Source organism: Trichomycterus rosablanca, chromosome 24 (assembly GCF_030014385.1).
Source record: "Trichomycterus rosablanca isolate fTriRos1 chromosome 24, fTriRos1.hap1, whole genome shotgun sequence".
Classification (NCBI taxonomy): domain Eukaryota; kingdom Metazoa; phylum Chordata; class Actinopteri; order Siluriformes; family Trichomycteridae; genus Trichomycterus; species Trichomycterus rosablanca.
Window position 1 is genome coordinate 15,763,918 of NC_086011.1, and position 18,338 is coordinate 15,782,255.

At 40.4% G+C, this 18,338-nt stretch overlaps 1 protein-coding gene across 1 annotated transcript; it reads right to left on the reverse strand.

Moving 5' to 3' along the window:
- Window positions 1-3,930: 3,930 nt before the first annotated feature.
- On the reverse strand, window positions 3,931-16,157 carry bmp7a (bone morphogenetic protein 7a). Its single transcript, XM_062986123.1, has 7 exons — window positions 15,749-16,157; window positions 7,973-8,156; window positions 5,628-5,776; window positions 5,260-5,475; window positions 4,975-5,051; window positions 4,174-4,284; window positions 3,931-4,080 (listed from the first exon to the last, which is right to left on the reverse strand). Exons 1-7 carry the CDS (start codon window positions 16,155-16,157, stop codon window positions 3,931-3,933), a joined length of 1,296 nt encoding a protein of 431 aa, XP_062842193.1.
- Window positions 16,158-18,338: the final 2,181 nt, after the last annotated feature.

Below are 18,338 nucleotides of genomic sequence, written 5' to 3' on the forward strand. Positions count from 1 at the left end.
CTATCACAAGCATGCACAAACAGGACAGAAAATCTCCAGCACCACCGAATATCTACGATTCAGCAGTCTGGTTTCAACACTGAGCAGTTAACAACACGAGATTACCGCCCTCTTGTGGTCAGTGGAGGAAGTGCAGAGACCCAGCAGCAGCAGGAATCTGTGTCACCTTCTCTCCAGGTTCTGTCACGCTTCGTGGAGGGTTCTCTGATCGAGCTGGAAGGGGGTCGACTTAAACGTGTGGAGAACCTACAAATGGAGGACTTCGAGCACTGCACCGAGTCATGCCAGGAGTTCAGCCTAAAGAAGTTTACTGTGCGAAAGATCACATGCTCGGACACACCAGGACTGGCCTGTTTAGAAGTGGAGGTGGAGGATGACCTTCAGTCTAAGGTACATCACACAGAAAAGTTCCTTATGAGAACACTTTGCAATTTGATGTGTCCAATGAATAAGGGACTTTCGTGTTGCAGTATTGTGCCTTATCACCAATTTTAGATATACTAGTATCAGAGGTCAGAGTAAACCCATACTCATCTGATACTAATAATTTTACAGTTACTACACCAAAAAATTTAGATGTAGCCATTCCAAACCCACCCGAGTCTCACTAATCACTAACAACAACTGACCTGAGAGTGTGAGAACTAGCTTCGCCTTGCTTTGGACAAATAAATGTGGCTGGATCAGGCTAAGAGTTGCTTGAAATTGGTTAGTAAAGCTTTAATTCATAAAAGAGAGTCCTCTCCCCTTTACCAGAGCCCATGACTTACACCATGTGGCCAAAATATGTTGACAACCCTCCTAATATCTCTTGATGCATGCTCAATAATCCAGGTACACAAATCCAAAGTTTGGTGTGGACTTTGTGAACCATCCTAATAATTGAGTTCAGGTGTTTAAGCCACACCTACTGCTAACAGGTGTATAAAATCAATTATATAAAAGGAGCGATATGCTTCCAACTTCTATATGTGGCAACAATTTGTAAAATGCCCATTTTATGCTCCAACATGACTAAAAATCCATTGTTTTGTAACCTCAATCTCACTGAATCAAATCAATGTATGACCTCAGGAATATCCCAATACTTTTGGTTATATGGTGCATATGCCGAGGGGCACTAAAGCTGGCAGCCTGGGGCGAAACTCACTAATATCGTCAGTTTGTTTGGCCTGACCTGATTATATTGTATACATTATATTTCATGTTAAATATATATCATAAAAGTAATAATGGCTTGGTGTGTTTCTAGATCTCCCTAGAGGTGTGTGCGGAGTACCCATTTTTCGTGTGCGAACGTGGCTGGTCTTCTTGCAGCCCCGAACGAACTGCTCGGCTTTGTTATCTGCGTTGCCACCAGCTGCAGCTGGGGGATGTATGTCTGGCACTAACACCCGTGCTAGTCCCAACAGATAATCCCACTCTGCCTGGCACAGGTGTGGGTGACACCGTGCACCTGGATCGAGAAAACGGTACGGAAAAGGGGACGAAAGTATCAAGACTCGGGAAAACCGGCAAAAGACACCATTCAGCTCCAGAACTCAGAAATGTACTGTAATATGAAACAGGACCATAGAGTAACAGTTTATTTTAGAATAGAATTATATACAGTCACTTATACATTAAAAAAAGATGTAATAAAGACAGACATGTTTAAAACATGCTGTGTACCCTAGGGGGACCTCTGCAAAGTATTAAAATGTTGCTAGCACAATAGGTACTTTTGTGTGCACTGGAGATACACATAAATGAACTGCTGATGGGAAAATTCATTTTAAAGTCACTCTGGGAAGGTCTTCACCAAAAGATGTGTCCAAAATAAGACTCGCTGTCCAGGTCAAGTACAAAAATGTGTTCACATAATTAAGAGAATACAAAAATGTCTCATGAAGCAAGCAAAGAGTTGTAGAATAGAATTGCACACAAAAGTTTCTTGTTGGCATAAAATCATTTCTGTAATTTTTTTTATAAATGCAGCAGGAAATGTTGTACATGAATGAACAAGATCCCATTATGTCCCCTGGAAAAATGATACTTGTGCTTGTTCTAAATTATAGAGATAAAACGTGGGTTCCTGGGTATAAAGACTTCATAAGCATATTGGCATTAGACTACCTGGTGCACTAAAGTATCTGGTTTGTACACAGTACAATAATTTGCAAACGTGTGAAAGTGTTTGTGAGACTGAACTATTTTAAAATTTAAAAACCAGAAATATTACACAAAAAAATGCAAAGACATACTATAAAAAAAATCAATTAAGCTATCCTGCATAATTCAGGCGTTTTCTTCTTCCTAATTTAGCCTGATAATTTACATTTACATTTGTGGCATTTAGGGCAGCATAGTGGCTCAATGGGTGGCACTATCGCCTCACACCAAGAAGGTCCTGGGTTCGATCCCCAGGCGGGGCGGTCCGGGTCATTTCTGTGCGGAGTTTGCGTGTTCTCCCTGTGTCTGCGTGGGTTTCCTCCCACAGTCCAAAAACATGCAGTCAGGTTAATTGGAGTGTGTGTGTGTGTATGTGTGTCTGCCCTGCGATGGACTGGCACCCTGTCCAGGGTGTCATGTAGATACTTACGGCATTTAGCAGACCAAGTACAATTAGAATGATTAATGGTTAAGGGCCTTGCTCAGGGGTCCAACAGTGGTGGTAGTGGGGCTTGAACCAACGCTACCACTGCCCTTAACAAAAAAAAATCTACGGCCTTCAATCTAGATCCTAAACCACAAACACTGAATGCGAACTCATTACTACAAAACATATTTAACTGATTTTTTTACCTTAAAAACAAACAAAAATAATAAAAATTAAAACACATGTACACACAACATTTTAATATTTTGCAAAGGTCCATTTACATGCTCTGTTAGCCAATCATCAAACTGCTCTTTTTAAAATAAAACTGTTCATTGTGAAGCTTTTATAACCTACGACAATAACATTTGTTTCCTTTGTGCAGTAAAACTATTTCAAGCCACCTCCTCTTGGTTACGAGTTCAAACAACTTAACGAATGGGATTGGTTTTAAAAAGTCTCCGTTTCTTCAAACATCTGGACTTGCAGGTCGTGTTACTTTATTACTGCGAGTCCGTGAGCTCTGTTGTACAATATAACATCCATATGAGCAAGACCAGCTGCAGAATTCCAGGGGGAAAAAAATCAATTGCACCTGTTCCCTCTCCACACAGTCCAATTTAGTCGCTTTTTATCATCCGGTCTGTTGAGAGAACCCAAACGAGAACCAAATGTTGTTGTCCGATCCGCCACCCGCAGCTTTGGACCGGCATCAGAGAGGAATGTGGAGTAAGTGATGGTCCCGTTGCCTACGGTTGACACATAGTGAACACTGGGCCATGTGAAAAATGCAGTGTGGAGTGGTGTTTTAGCCATGGGAGGCCTGGAAACACACAGTGAAAATCCACCTGTGTGTGTATAAATCATACTCGTAAAGCTATGCAGCAGACACGAAAACAGCTAACGTGGAGTCCTGTAAGGCAAATATAAAAAGGATTTCTTTTTATTGTCCTTGTGACAGGAGCAAACAAAAGCCTGCCATTGTTAGGCTCAGTCCAGGGTTATCGAGCCACTGATAAGATAAGAAAGAGCGTCTGGTGTTTTTCATCCACTCTCCGGTGACTAGATGAAAATGTAACGTCTTGGATCTCGAGTGTGCCTGATAGCAACACTCTTCATATTTCTCTTTTCAGTTTTACAGCTTTTACAGCACACAATAAAACCACCTCCCACACCACTTGGCTAGAGTTGCACAGTTGCTACACACTTGACTGTGTTTTCTGAAACGAGTGGGAGTGGCCCAGTGTTCCAGCTTTGCTCCAACGAGTCCCGCTAAACATATGGCTCACGGAGGCACAACTGGCCCTGATTTTATCTCCTTCTTCCCTTCCCTCGGTCTGTTTAAGTCTCGGTCAGTGGCAGCCGCAGGCTCTGACCACCATGTTGCGATATTTCTTCAATATGACATTGGAGCTGTCGTCGAAGTACAGCACGGAGATACCGTGCAGCTGGGTGGGGGCGCAGCACGGCTTCGGGACAGAGTCCGGGTTTATAAAGTGCACCTGCAAGCAAAATAGGGTTTTATGGATTTAGTGTTATGGATTTAAATGTAGTGTTTTAAAGTGAGACGAAATGCACTTTTTAGAAGGACTTACCAGTGTCTGGACAATGGCGTGGTTAGTAGCATTCATGTAGGAGTTTAGGGGGAAGGCACATTCACCCTCACAGTAGTATGCAGCATATCCTTCTGGGGCAATAATCCAGTCCTGGATGCAAACCAGAGTATTAAGAGGTATTCTAGACTGACCCAGAGCCAGCCAAACATACCAAATTACTCAAAGATATCAGCAGTTTTAGACAACAACTAACTAAAACATATTTGATACACATTTTATCAAAGGGTGCTCAGGCACAGTATTGCAGATTGTTTGGCTCTGGCCAGGCATCTACACAAACACAACTGCCCGTGTTTGACGCTTATGGTAGTTACTCATAGTTGAATGCAGCAGAACTAATCATCATAAGGAGCCAATTTATTATGGCCAGAGGACTGGGTTGGGGTATCCCTGAAAAAGCAAGGGGTGCTCACAGGGATGAGTACCCACCAACAGTTGTCTGAGGTGCGACAGACCACAAACCACCCTCAGGTTGTTGGGCCAAGACTCATTGATGACAGAGGACATAAGGCTCAAATAGCAGATACTGGTGATTAGATGAATGTCTTCTGTGTACAGGGTTGCGTAGTCGCAGGTCAGTAAAGGTGCCCATGCCAATATGCACTGAATATTAATACTATTTGGCTATATTTTTATATTGATAGTTGAAAAGTTTCTAGAAAATGCCACTGTGAAGAAGTGTGTGTTTGTTTTGGGTTGCTAAATAAGCAGATCATCTGACGGGAGGGTGCAACAGGTAAAAATAGCACAGGGAGTGAAGGAAATGTCTAAAAGACATACCTGCCATCCCAGTTCTCTGAAGCTGACGTACAGCTCGTGTTTCTTGCAGCCCTGTTTTGGATCCACGCTAACATTTTCTGTTAGGAAGAAATGTAGGTCAGTTTCATTCAAAAACCACAGCAGTTTAACCAGACCAAGAATCTACCAGCTACAACATGTGAAAATGTTCAACAAACGTACATGGCTGTTTCTAGTTTGTCTCTAGTGTGTAATTTATGATCGGTAATACAAGTGTGTCTCTAGCGTGTGTGATTTACGATCCAACCCGAGATCAGACAAGGCTACCTGCTGCTTCTGCCAGCCTAAGGGCCTCTTGACTGGAAGGTGGTGAGTGTTTTGAAGTCTTGGAACGGTTTGGGTTTCTCTGTTTGTGTCCGGAAGCGGAGCGGACGCTGCGGAGTCGGACGCCGGTAGCTCTGAAAAAGGCCACCATGAACGGGTGCTTGTTCTGGGGTCCTTGACTGCCCACCAAGCCGGCAGCACTGGGTTTCACATTTTCACCTGTAGGGGGAAACAGTGAGTCACGAGAGTTCAGAGAAGTTAGTAAAAGCTCATCTTTGTTAGTGAGCTAAATAAATAAAAACAATTTGGGTTTCTAATAAATATCATATTCAAGTTCTCTGAAGCTGAATGTGTGAAGAGTTTACACCCACCGTCTGCATTTTCCACAGTAAGTAACAGGCCGAGGTTTTGACCTGGATTCAGAATCCAGTGGTTACTGGTGGCTGTGAGATCAAACACCAGCCAGCCCTCTTCAGCAGCCCACACCACCCGCGTGTCCAGCAGAAACAGATCTGACTCTCTGGAATAAACAAGTGAACACAGGTATAGTAAAAATCATTGACATCAAAAGTTTACATGCACTTGACATCAAAAGTACTTGTCATGTGGATCTTCTGATATTACAAAATATGCTGGGTCAAAAAATATACATATATCAACATATGATTTTTAATTTAGTGGCATATAAAGTTTTCTAGTGTCATTTAACTATGTGATATGGCCTCCTAGTAAGGAATTATGATTACACATGAACTATATTACCTTCGTTTTGTCAGAATAATCCAGAGCAACACAACAGTGAACAGACAGGCAAAAACTTGCTTCCTTTATATCACATTCCAGTTCAACCTCCTTAAATTGTAACCTCTCTTATCACACATTAAAATTCCTGTCTGATCCAGGTCAGATACTAGAACTGATCTGAGGAACAATGGTGTGGTTTACGGGTTGGGTTTCAGGCCCCGGGGCTGCCTGGCAGACGGCGTCTGTCTGCGTGAAGTGTCTGCATTACAAAAGGTGTACGAGGAGTGATTCACACTCCCGTGGACGTTAGGGGGATGGAATACGTGCGTTCAATAGGAGTTAGAGAAAGTTAAATTCTTTAAAATAATGTTAGGCTTAGACTAAAGATGAGGAGAAAGTCTGAGCAAGTCAAGCAGGGGTATTGATGTCAGGTAGATGGAAGAGATTTATTTTACTCCTTGAGCCTCTGCAGCTTGCTAACTGACAGTAATGACCGCTGCGCTGACACTGGTGTTTTAAATCAGCAGCAGGAATTTGGTGGGAGACCTGGTATTGGACACCTACCACCGGGCAGGCCTCTGTGTGAGAGTTTGTGTGTGTGTGTGTGTGTGTGTGTGTGTGTGTGTGTCCCTCCCACTTTCAGACTAAGAGTGGGCGGCAGCATGTTTCATCTCGCAAGCCTTTTTTGAGGCCTTTATATTAACGTGAGAAAGTCGTATTTAACATAAAATGCCTGAAAAACAACATCAATAAGATTAATAAGAGGTACATTTAAACATTTGGCTCTGATTTACATAATGCAAAATTAATAATGCTATGTTAAAATGTAATATTGATCACAAAGTATAATCAGATTGCCTTCCATATTGTTTAAAAAAGCAATAAATGTGTGCGAGTTATTGCTATGACTACAGCTTTTTAAAAAGACAAATCATGGTATTAACAAAAACAAAAATCCTCTATCTCTAATTCAAAAAGTATTCATACCCTTCATTAATTGCTTTCTAGAAGCCCCATTCGCAACAGTTACAACAAGAAGTGTTCTTGGATTGTCTCCATAAGCCCTGCACTGGTGGATTTAATTGTTAGCATCTTCAGATCTTTTTTACAGACGTTAGCTGGAATTTAAGTCTGGGCTTAAGCCACAAACTTGGCCACGTTCAGAAACACACCCCAAAGCAACTCCTGAGCCAATGTCATGGTGAAAGGTGAACTGTCGCCCAAGTTTGATTGCAAGTGCTTTGGGGGATGTTCCTGCATTTTGCTGCATTCCCTGTCACTGATGCCTGTTTCACTGTGGGTATGGTGTTAGCAGGGTGTTGTGGTGTAGCAGTGCCTGTTCATCAGATGTAGTGTTCACTGCTGTGCCTAAGTTGAATTCGTCTCGTTTTCTTTGTGTTGCTATAGTGGGAGGTCATATGCATTTTACTTAAAACTTAAGTGCTGTCCAACAGATTCTCCAATCTCTGCACAGGACTTTTGAAGATCTTGTACAGTGCATGCTGGGTTCTTTCTTAACTTCCTGACCAAGGCCAGCATTCCATTTCAAAATTACTGAGGCCAATGAGTTCGTGGGAACACTCAAAGCGTTAGATATTCTTGCTATGATCTATGTTTTGCCACAATTTGATTGCAAAAACAGTTCCTTGGACTTTATGGCTTATATTTGTGTCCAGACAATGCAGTGTAAAATAGCTTTTATATTCTTTTAAAATTAAATCCACAACATGTACACAGAAAGGTGGAGGGTCTGAATACTTTCTGAATTTACTGTATGTCCTAGAACAACTTCCACACGTTAAGTATGTAAACACTTCCATTTATGCACTTTAAAGCATGTTTAACTCAATAATTATTACATTTCTATTCATCAAAAATCCAAATTTTGTGGCCCGCAATCTGTAACCCTTTGAAACTCTCTCTCTCTCTCACACACACACATACACAGTTAAGTCTGTAGCTATTTGGTTACCTGTTGGCATTCTCACGGAGCACCTGGTACACACTGACATGGAAAGTCTCATTCTCGTATTGTTCGTGAATGAAGTCCTTATAGACCCGGAATTCTGCAGCCGTTACAGCCTCGCCATCAGGAATGCGGGAGAGGTCGAATCGATGGTATTGGTGAAATACATGCAGGTCTTCACTGGGATCAACTAGACATGAGGGATAGAACAGTCTGTCAATTCAATTGCCATTATATCCCGCTTAATGGTGCCATATAAAATACATCTATTGTTAATAGTATTTTTTGTATATATAACATTTCTACTCATATTAACAAATATAGTAAGATTTGCCCAACTTGGGTATTTCATAATAAAAGTGGGAAAACTTAAGCTTGCATTTATTGCAGGGAAATTTCACGTATAAAAGAGTGACAAAATGTAAACAAACAAGCTACTCCTGCAGTTACATGTTACAAATAAATACAGTAAAACTCTATGGCAAAAACAGAAATCTATACGAAATCTATCACTATACGACTATGTGGTGCTAATTTGTACAACTGACTTTGTTTTAAAGGCCATTGTTTTTTCCCCCAAAAGAATTAACTTCTAGTAAGACAAAAACAGCCCCTTGGTAGCACAGATTTATTAATGCACATTCTTAGATTTTCAGGGGGAAAATCCATGCTAGATAACATTCCTTAACCAGTTTCACATGGAAAATGTTAAAAATCCTAAAGATGTTTAAAGGTTAAATGAAAGGAGTAAATATTTGAGATCTCTGTCTGCCTATCAGCATTTGATCTTGAACATCAAGGCCAAACCAGATGGCACTTACGACTCTATTGCTAATGTTACATTCCTTCCGCAGCAGAAGTTCCCTCGTAAAGTCTGCATTTCTATCAGAACGGCTGAGCAATCAGAAATGGAACTAACGCTTGATTGGCGTGCCCACATCACTGCATCTAAAGAAGAAATGTTTGCTTTCATAAGCCTGATCTGCAGCCCACATAAGTTATAAGGGAACAGTTGCGGGGGGTTTGAAAAGAAGGTGGGGGGGGGTCCACAGGCACCAGCTACAGAGCCAAATCACACACACATGTGACCACAATAAAAAGCTCTGTAAATGGCCTGGCCTGGAAACTCGCGCTGCCCTGTACACACAGACACGCATGTGGACTGGAAACACACACATTCTTCCTCACACACGAACAGATTTATGTGCAAACGTTGTACACATTATATATGAGTAATAAGTAGCAAGTCCCAGACACATGTGGGGAATTATGGCCTTGTTAAGCCTCCAGTGACCTTGGCTGCACTCCACGCCAACATCCTGCACAAAAAAATAACTTCTCAAAAGGGCCTCCAACAATGTGCCTCAACCCAAATCAGGCTAAATTCTCAGCGCTTCCACAAGCTGAATATCTGTAGAGCCAAATAAAGTGCCTTCGATTTCTTGTACCTGTCACTGTTTGACTTAACGATTTAATAATTAGGACTAATAAAACGCCACTTATACTCAGTTACAAACTAGCCATAGGACAGAATTTCCTCCTGTCAAACAAGCATTTTCCTGTTTACTGTGACAACTGACCACTCAGATCCACTTCTACATCAACATCAGATCCAGCTGTCTGCAAAATAAAAAAACGCAAGGCTGGGTATGAAATGCTCTGACTGATCACCGATCAGCCCTCTGAGAACATTTAAAGCACAGCTGCATAAGCAGACCTCGTGATGTTTGTCAGATTTAGTCAACAGTATGACATTTATTAGCATGTTTATCCATTCACCCTATTAAAAAAGAATAAGCACCCAGGGTACATGTGAGTAAGAGAATTGTTGAGGAAAATCCATGATTTCAGAATGAACCCTCGGCTGCGTCCACACCCCAGCCTGGCGGAGATCCTCTCAGAGTTTCCAGTCTGTGGCAGATACTAAACCTTTCCAGAGAAAGATGTTTATGCAGGGCTATTCAATCCAGTTATGCCTGGGAAAAGTTCCTTAGCCTCTGGAGCAAAAGGTAAACGGAAACAGTGTTTTACACTGCATAATTAAAAAACAGCAGCTTCTGTATATACGTAGATTGGAGGTTCTGCTCCAAATTGAGCACTCGGGTCAACTTTGGCAGATCTATATACAGATTTTTAAAATTTCTTCTCCATACCCGAAACCATAGAGATTTTAGGGTGTAATCTGAAACCTTTTTCATTTTTACTTCCCACAAATCTTTTACTTCCCACAAATCCTGCCAATTCCACTTTCTGAGCCGAACCACGCTAAGGAGCAATGATGGTAATAATGGTAGCCAATACAGGCCATTTTAAGCAGGTACTAAAACATACAGCTGAGATGTACCGAATCAGTAGTTCCTTCCCAACATCCTGTACTGTAAGACTTGGGAAACAGCGACTAAACTGGGAGCGCGTGTTTGTGTGTGTGATTGGGGGTGGGGGTCATTAATGATGACTAGCATGATTACTGCAGCTTTTTACACACATCCTGCCTGCATGTGTTGCCACATGACATCATAGCCTGCGGAATGGCTGGCCGCATCACACGTGCTCAGATTGTTTAAGTCATCATGCGATAATAAACATGTTTGGCCAGCAGTGAGTAAAACAGTAAAGGCAAGAGAAAAACTCTTTCTTAAGGCTGCTTATATACAGAAAGTAGTGAGTCACTTGCTTAAACGCGACTGGACACTGGAAAGAAAAGCACCGGCGTTTTGTTGAGGCATCGAGTGCTTGTAAGGGTCTGGTGTGTTTATGTTAAAGGCCATTAGCCACACAGATCAGCATTCAGATATGCAAACTGCTCCCTTCATGTATTTCAACACTTAGCTCTTAGCTTAGAGGCTCGTATGTCATGATACAGCGCAGGGCAAACATGCCTAATTGATATCATCCCTCAACAATTACAAAAGTGGGGGTTTAACACTCTCTATGGTTGAGAGTAACCAGATCTGGTTCCTGTGTTTTATTAGAAATCACACACATGGCATGTATTTTTAACTTATTTTAGGAAGACGCTTGAGACTCTTGAGTGTTTGTCCAGCTTTGTGGTATTTTAAAACATTTATGGCCGTGTTTATTGGCCCAAGCTTGTTCTGCTTTATATATAGTGCATGTGAGCATGTTAAATTACCATGGACAGTGTATACATTTAATAGATTTATACTGAATAAATTAATAAATATAAATATTACCAAACTTCTCAACTGTCATACTGGTAAATGAGTGTCAATACTTTTAACATAACCACTGCCCCAATCACCCTATTAAAAATGCATTTTGGTTTACACTGGTCATTGTAATTGCATAAAATAATTGCAAATATTCTACAGATAGGCCTGGTTAAACATTCCTCAAGTATTTTTTATTCAGCGCTTGCACTTACGTCAGAGAAAACCTTTGAAGAACGTTTGAAACGACATTCAGGATTTATACTTCAAATCTTCAGAGAGGACTGGGAGGGTTGTGAGAACATTCTTGGGAATAATCAAATTTCAGTCCCGAACTGCGCTGAACGAGTCGGCTTATTAACACAAACACATGGATCTGGAGCATGACTGCTTGTGCTGTGTGCCTCTCCGCCAAGTTATGGTAATCTGGAGTGAATCTGGATGTTGTAACGTTTTCAGTTAAGCCTAAACTCTTCTAGCTGTGTAGGAATTTATATTAAGTTAGGAATTCCTAAGGTTAGAGTTAGGGTCTGGTGTGGTGGTCAGGCTTTTCTTATCATGGCAACCACCTCCCTTTTGCTAGTTTCCAAAATATATGATAAGATATCTTAATAATGGGTTATTGCATTGGACCCCTCTGCTTGGACTATTTTACTATCCCCTGGTCTTAAAGATAAGATAAGATAAGATAAGACTTTACTGATCCCCTTAGGGAAATTAACTGAAGGGGAATTATCCTGATCTCATGCTATATGTAGAATGCTTCAGTGTAAGCCCATAAAATGGGCAATATTAAATTAAATTAAGAAAACAATAAACTTTACAAATTCAAACTCAGCCTTCACACACCATTGTAAACTTAATCAGTCACAACTTCCAGGCAAACTGGCTTGTGAAGACTATAAAGAGCAACCATGCATTGTGGTAAAGGCGAACAGATTGTTTCCAGCGAACAGCTGGCTTTTGGTGGGAGGAACAAGACCTCGCAGACACAGCTGGAGCAGTCCATGGCATGTTCCCAGGTAATATTCAAGCTGAGAAAAATGAAAGCAAAGCATTTCTAAGCTGGAGCTCCAGCATTAGTCCACAGTTAGTTCTCAGAGCCAAGTAAAACAAGGCTTTACAGTTCCAAGAAAATGTCTGTGAATCAAGCATGATACAGGTATAATGGAATAGGGGTTTATATTTTATGCAGCCTAATAACATTAAAAATTACATTTCAATGAACGTCTTTTTAGGAAAAATAAACTTCAGGCATTATAGTATTGCTTTAATAGGAATGCTCCATCCTGTCAATCTATTCTGGGTTTGGATAAGAGTACAGTATTCTAAATGAAAGGAGTCAAATGCTGACCATAACCCTTACTAGCTCGCTCTATAAATATTTCTCCCTGTCTTAATTTCTTTAAGGTCTCATTTTTAATAACACAACACAGAATGGTTTTGGATGGTTTGCATGTAATGACTTCAAGACCAAAAGTGCAGAGCAACCTTTCTCAGCTCTTCCCTGGAAGCTGTGGTTATTTGGGAAGGAAATACTATAATTTAGCCACATGGTGTGGTCCTGGACTTACACAGCTGTGCCTGTCTGAACACACAACTCGACACGAGGTGGAAATTATCCCGTCAATCAACACCCAGACTGTGAAGAGAAAACAATGATCTTGAAAAAGGAGGAGCTATTTTTAAAGAGTTTGGTTCTGTGGATTTCATATAAGCTTACATTATATCCCTGTCTCAACAGAAAAATATTTTTAAAGGGGAATAACACATTGAAAGCTGGCTCCAGTAACAAAACAGAGGAAAGTTTGTCACATGAAAGGACTGAGAGCTTAATCATGGCTATTATAAATGCAATATGAATATATAAATGGGTTGTTGAGAAGAGAGGTCACAAGAGATTGCCAGACTTTAAGCTAACAGGGCTGCTACAATAACACAAATAATTACTCTTTAAACTGTGGGGAAAAAGGCATCTTACAATGCAGACCATAAGGCAGGTGGGTTACAAAAGACTCCACTTTTGTCAGCCAAGAACAGGGAATCAAGGCTACAGTAGGCACATGCTCCTGGAAACTGAAAACAATGCAAAAGAATGATTTCTTCTGAAAGATGCAGATGTCAGTAGGTGGCATAACAGCATAGAGTTCAGGCTGATGGTAGTGTAACAATGTGGGGCAATGTCATGGCATATATAAATACAGCAGCTGTCTTTGTTTATCCCTTTAGAGCCATAGTTTACTCATCCTGTAATGTCTAATTCCAGCATGATAATGACATCACAAGACAGAAAGTTTATGAATTATTTCAATAACATATGCCATTTTATGTATTTTAACATCACCAAATGTTTCCACCACCTTGTGGAATCTAACAAAGTTTGTCTTAGAAATAGTAGCAGCCGTCATTGTGAATTTTAAATTGTAAAATGACTTTACTTAAAAAAAATGATTAAAAACCTACATTTAAGCCACTTGGTCAACCAAGCACAGCTAAACAATTGCAATAGCCTGTAGACTGAACTATTATACCGCACTGTAATCCAAACATGAATAAATCGTTTCATCCAATACCTTTAGAAAACAGTGCTGTCCGGCAATACCCTCTCCTCTGGTGGCTGGTGGGGCTTATTATTCTAATGAAATATGAGCCTAAAATGCAGATACTTTCATCCTGACCTGCAGGGAATTTTAACAAAGCTCTTTCTCTGACACAAAAACTGATTTGCTTTTATGACTATAATGATGAAATGATTTTGGATCAATCTAAAAAATTTGCTTTAGTAGTTAGTAATTAGGCTTTGCTTTTACACAGGTATGCTACAGTCCTAAGCAACCAAATATCTATAAGTAACTTTAATTAGCAGACATTAATCCATACCACCCATACTGTACTACACTTAATGATTTAAATCAGCTGACTCAATCTGTGTCTTACTCGGTAAGATATCGTTTTTTGTTCAGACAAGCCAACCTGGCAATTATTTATATTTACAGCATTTAGTACTTCTTTCAGTAAGCATTCCTTACTTCAGTACAAGTTGACAACAAAGGACATAAATCTGAAACTCTGAACAGATTCTCTACCTATATTGTGTAAGGGGTGTTTAGGAATTATACAGATAAATTATTAATGTCATTCCTGGGTGAAAGTACCAGCTAGGCTATATTAACCTAGTGTAGGGCATTATTGGATGGCCTACGTCTGTATAATGCTATTATATAGCCCATAGATGCTATTTATTATCTGGCAACAAAGAATACATGCTTTTGCCAGATAACTAACATATGAATGCATAGCTAAAGGGTTGCAAGATTGTTTCGATAGCTCCAAGCCCAATTCCTGCTGAAGCATTATAAAGTCCATTAATCACAAACAGCTGGAAAGAGAGTGGTAATTACATCAGGGTTTTAATATTACATATTTTATTGTTTATTTTATTGTGATTCAGTGGTGTCCTGTTGGGGTGTGTTCCAGGCCCAGATAACTTTCATGAACCTCACCATATTCTAGTGTAGAATAACATCCATGTGTCTTCATGCAAATAGGACACTTCAAATTCATGTATGGTGTGTCATGGGAAAATATGATCGCTGTTACACATAGTTTGTACCTCGGGGAACAAGAATTTATTGGGCCCGTCTTGTACAAGAGCATTTGTTTTAAATCAGGCAGATTTAAACTGCGGGCACTTCTTACATAATGGGAATAATAAGGAAAGAATGAGTTGGTTGGCACAGTTTTTATGTTTGTCTTATAAAACACAGCATACATAACAAAAGCACAAAAACGACAAATCAAAGCTATATTTCGAAGTTAAAAAGTCATATTTAGAACTGTTAATTATATAATTAAACTATATTTTCATTTTCAGCATTTTAGCAGAATAATGTATATATAATGTATATATAATGTGTCCCTACAATTATCAACATACCTGATCAGTACTTAGTATCACCCACCTGATAGATGTCATGTATATATATATATATATATTTATTTATTTATTTTTTATTTTTTTTTTAGCAAACTGTTTGCAAAGTCAATTTTTCCACATACCTGTACAATGTTTCTGGTGCCACTGACCTCCACAACCTCAACACATAATGTATCCACCCCACAAAGTTAACTGTGCATCACCATATAATCTGACCAGGGATGCCCAGCTTTTGTATACAGTTGTGTAGATTACATTGATTGAAAATCAATCAAATCACATCAATCAATATAATCTACACAACTGTATACAAAAAGTTGGGCATCCCTGGTCAGATTATATGGTGATGCACAGTTGATGAACTTTGTGGGGTGGATCCAATATGCATTGAGGTTGTGGAGGTCAGTGTCACCAGAAACATTGTACAGGTATGTGGAAAATGGACTTTGCAAACAGTTTGCTCAAAAAAATATATACATATATATATATATAGACGTGACATCTACCAGGTTGGTGATACTAAGTACTGATCAGGTATGTTGATCATTTAGGGACACGCTTTTAAAGTAACAATGACAAACAATTTAACAGTGTGGCAACAGACGTGCATTGTGATAATAGTGAGAATAAAGAGTAAAAGCAATCAACTTGGCAACTTCTAAGTGCCCCACTCACCCATGTTGACGAAGCTCATGACCATGTCGGCGTCGTTGAGGTACCTGCGGTCCCTGCGGCTCGGTGCCGGATCTGCGGGATGGAAGTAACCGGCGGGTTGAGAGTAACCTGGGTGGTGAAAGTATCCGGGAGCGACGGGCTCATCCCCGAGCGTCAGGTCGGCCTGGTAGAGCTCCAGCATGTAGATGGGGGCCGCGGTGCGTCTCTCGGGTGAGTGCGGTCGGGGCCGGCGGGGCAGTCCGAGCACAGACAGGATCTCGCGCTGCACCTCGCGGCGCTCCTGAGTGCGCAGCGCGCGCTGCACGAACCCCGATCTGAAGTCGTTCTGGACCGTGTAGTTACCGCTGACCAGAACCGCACAGATCCACAAACAGCAGCACCATGCAGCGATCAACCCGTGCACAAACATGCTGAACCTGAAAGCTCACAGGTCCGAACTGGTGTGAGTGACTGGTGAGAACCGTTCCTGGTTTCAGTGCGTTTTCCTGAGCGCAGACTTTAAGAAGCCCGCTGCACCTTGTGGGTGGACCTCAACCCTGATCAAAGAGGAGTGTTGGGAGCAGGGGAGGGGCAGCAATCACAACCATATACAATTGCAATCAGAAATATTCAACCTCCTAAAGAAAATAAGCATTTATAACATCAAGCTTTTATGCAGAGCTAGATTTAGCTTTAAATCAAGTTTAAATTATACAAGAAATAAACAAAGAAACTTGTTGATGTAGTATGTTAGTATTTATTAGGATTTTAACGTCTTGTTTACACACTTTGGTTGCCATTATGACAGGACAGATAATTACTGGTTACACAAGATTCATCAGTTTAAGTTAATTTCAAACAGTCATGGAAAATTTGGATCTCCAGTTCACCTCACTGTGGGACCGTGGGAGGAAACCCACACAGACACAGGGAGAACATGCAAAATCCACACAAAAACCCAGGATTTTCTTGCTGTGAGGTGGCAGTGCCATTCACCATGCCACCCTGTAATATGTTACAGTAGCAGGATATTTTGTTAATTATGACATGTAACAATTATTCTTACAACCTACTGTTAGTCTGTGTGACCTAAAGTTGGGTTACAACATGAATAAACCATTGAAAACGATTATAATAATAACGACTGTCAACATGTTTCAGTTGGGATTTGTTATATAAATGCTACCCAGAGATTCTAGAGTTCATGCTTATATGGTCAAAACTAAAGAGCTGTCACAAATTAAGAAAGGAGCTAAGAAAGGAGATGATTTAACTGCACAGTGGGTATAAAATGTGCAATACCTTGAACACTCCCAGAGATGCTATTGGAAATACTGTCCAGAAGTACTGATGCAAAACAGCTTCACTGTTTGTGAAGTTCTCGTTTACATGTAAGAGTTTTGTTGTTCATTATTTAAATAATTTTTCATAATAATTGTTATTTTTGCAGGACCTCTTTTCCAGGAAACACTGGGCACAAGGTAGGAATACCCTAGACAGGGTGACTATTTACATTTTATTTTGACTCTTCCTGTTGTCCATCAGTTTAAATCCATCAGTTTTTGTGCTACTGTGATTATCATCCTGATTAATCTCGATCACCTTGATTAAATGTATCAAATGCTTCAATGTTAGACTTTCAATAATTAGGCTGTGTTCTAAAGTAATACTTTCGCCAAAAATGTAATTTGGACAAAGTTTAGTTACGTCTAAGGTAGTCGACCAGCCAAAGTTTGGTATCTGAAGTTTATTCCCAATAGTACACATTTTTAAACTAGTATCTGTAAAATTTAATAAGTCTTTTGCATATATCAAACAATAAAATGGACTGGTGGGCTTCATTTGGGTAAGGCAAAAATTTTAGGCTTTTATCCTGGTGGTGTCTAACTCTAAGCTCAACGCGCTTGATCTTTATAAAAGAGATGACGATTAACTGATCAGGTGTGTCAGCAGTGGGGAAAACTTCAAACTCAGCCGAACAGGGGGGTTTCTGAGGCAGTATTTCAGATCAAGATCCCTGCTCCAACACACCTGGTTAGCCTGATCATGAATGGGGAAATTCCTAAAGGTGCGTTTGACCATTCTGGATTGCATCTGTTGATATTAAAGGCAACATGTTTGGTCTTTTACAAAAGCTGTGTCTTAAATGTAGTATGTTGCTTTGTAATGAACTGTACAATTATAACACCACCTACTAAGAGTAAGAAAATGTTGCAACTCCTACTTCTTTATCTACTTCCTTAACCACCCAAGATAGCTGAAAAGCTACTAGGAACACAGTACAACCTTGTTCATTTGAGTCCTTAGTTGGCCTGATTTAGATTCTAATTGAAGACAAATACCTAACTGTCCTTTGTGTATTAATATGGTCACTAAGATCACGGTTGACATCTCCAGGGCTCTGCTGTTCCTGAGCTGTATGGACTGCGCCCTGCCTGTGCCCCACAGCCAAAACAGACGTAGCCTAGAAACGATGGCCTGGCACAGACAAAAGTAAACCGTGCTCTGCACCCCCAGTTAGCTTATACATGCAGTGCTCTCACCCTATTAATGCTCTGTGACTCTTAATTAGTCTTTTACGAATGGTTGGTCACTATTACGTGCTTTCCCA

What these genes read in the sequence shown, in the direction of transcription:
- bmp7a (XM_062986123.1), bottom strand. Translation starts at nt 16,157, where the DNA reads ATGTTTGTGCACGGGTTGATCGCTGCATGGTGCTGCTGTTTGTGGATC. An exon ending in TAGGCTGGCAGAAGCAGCAG is followed by an intron (nt 5,052 to 5,259) that starts GTAGCCTTGTCT and finishes TCTTCCTAACAG; the next exon opens with AAAATGTTAGCGTGGATCCA. An exon ending in TCAGAGAACTGGGATGGCAG is followed by an intron (nt 4,285 to 4,974) that starts GTATGTCTTTTA and finishes GTTTGCATCCAG; the next exon opens with GACTGGATTATTGCCCCAGA.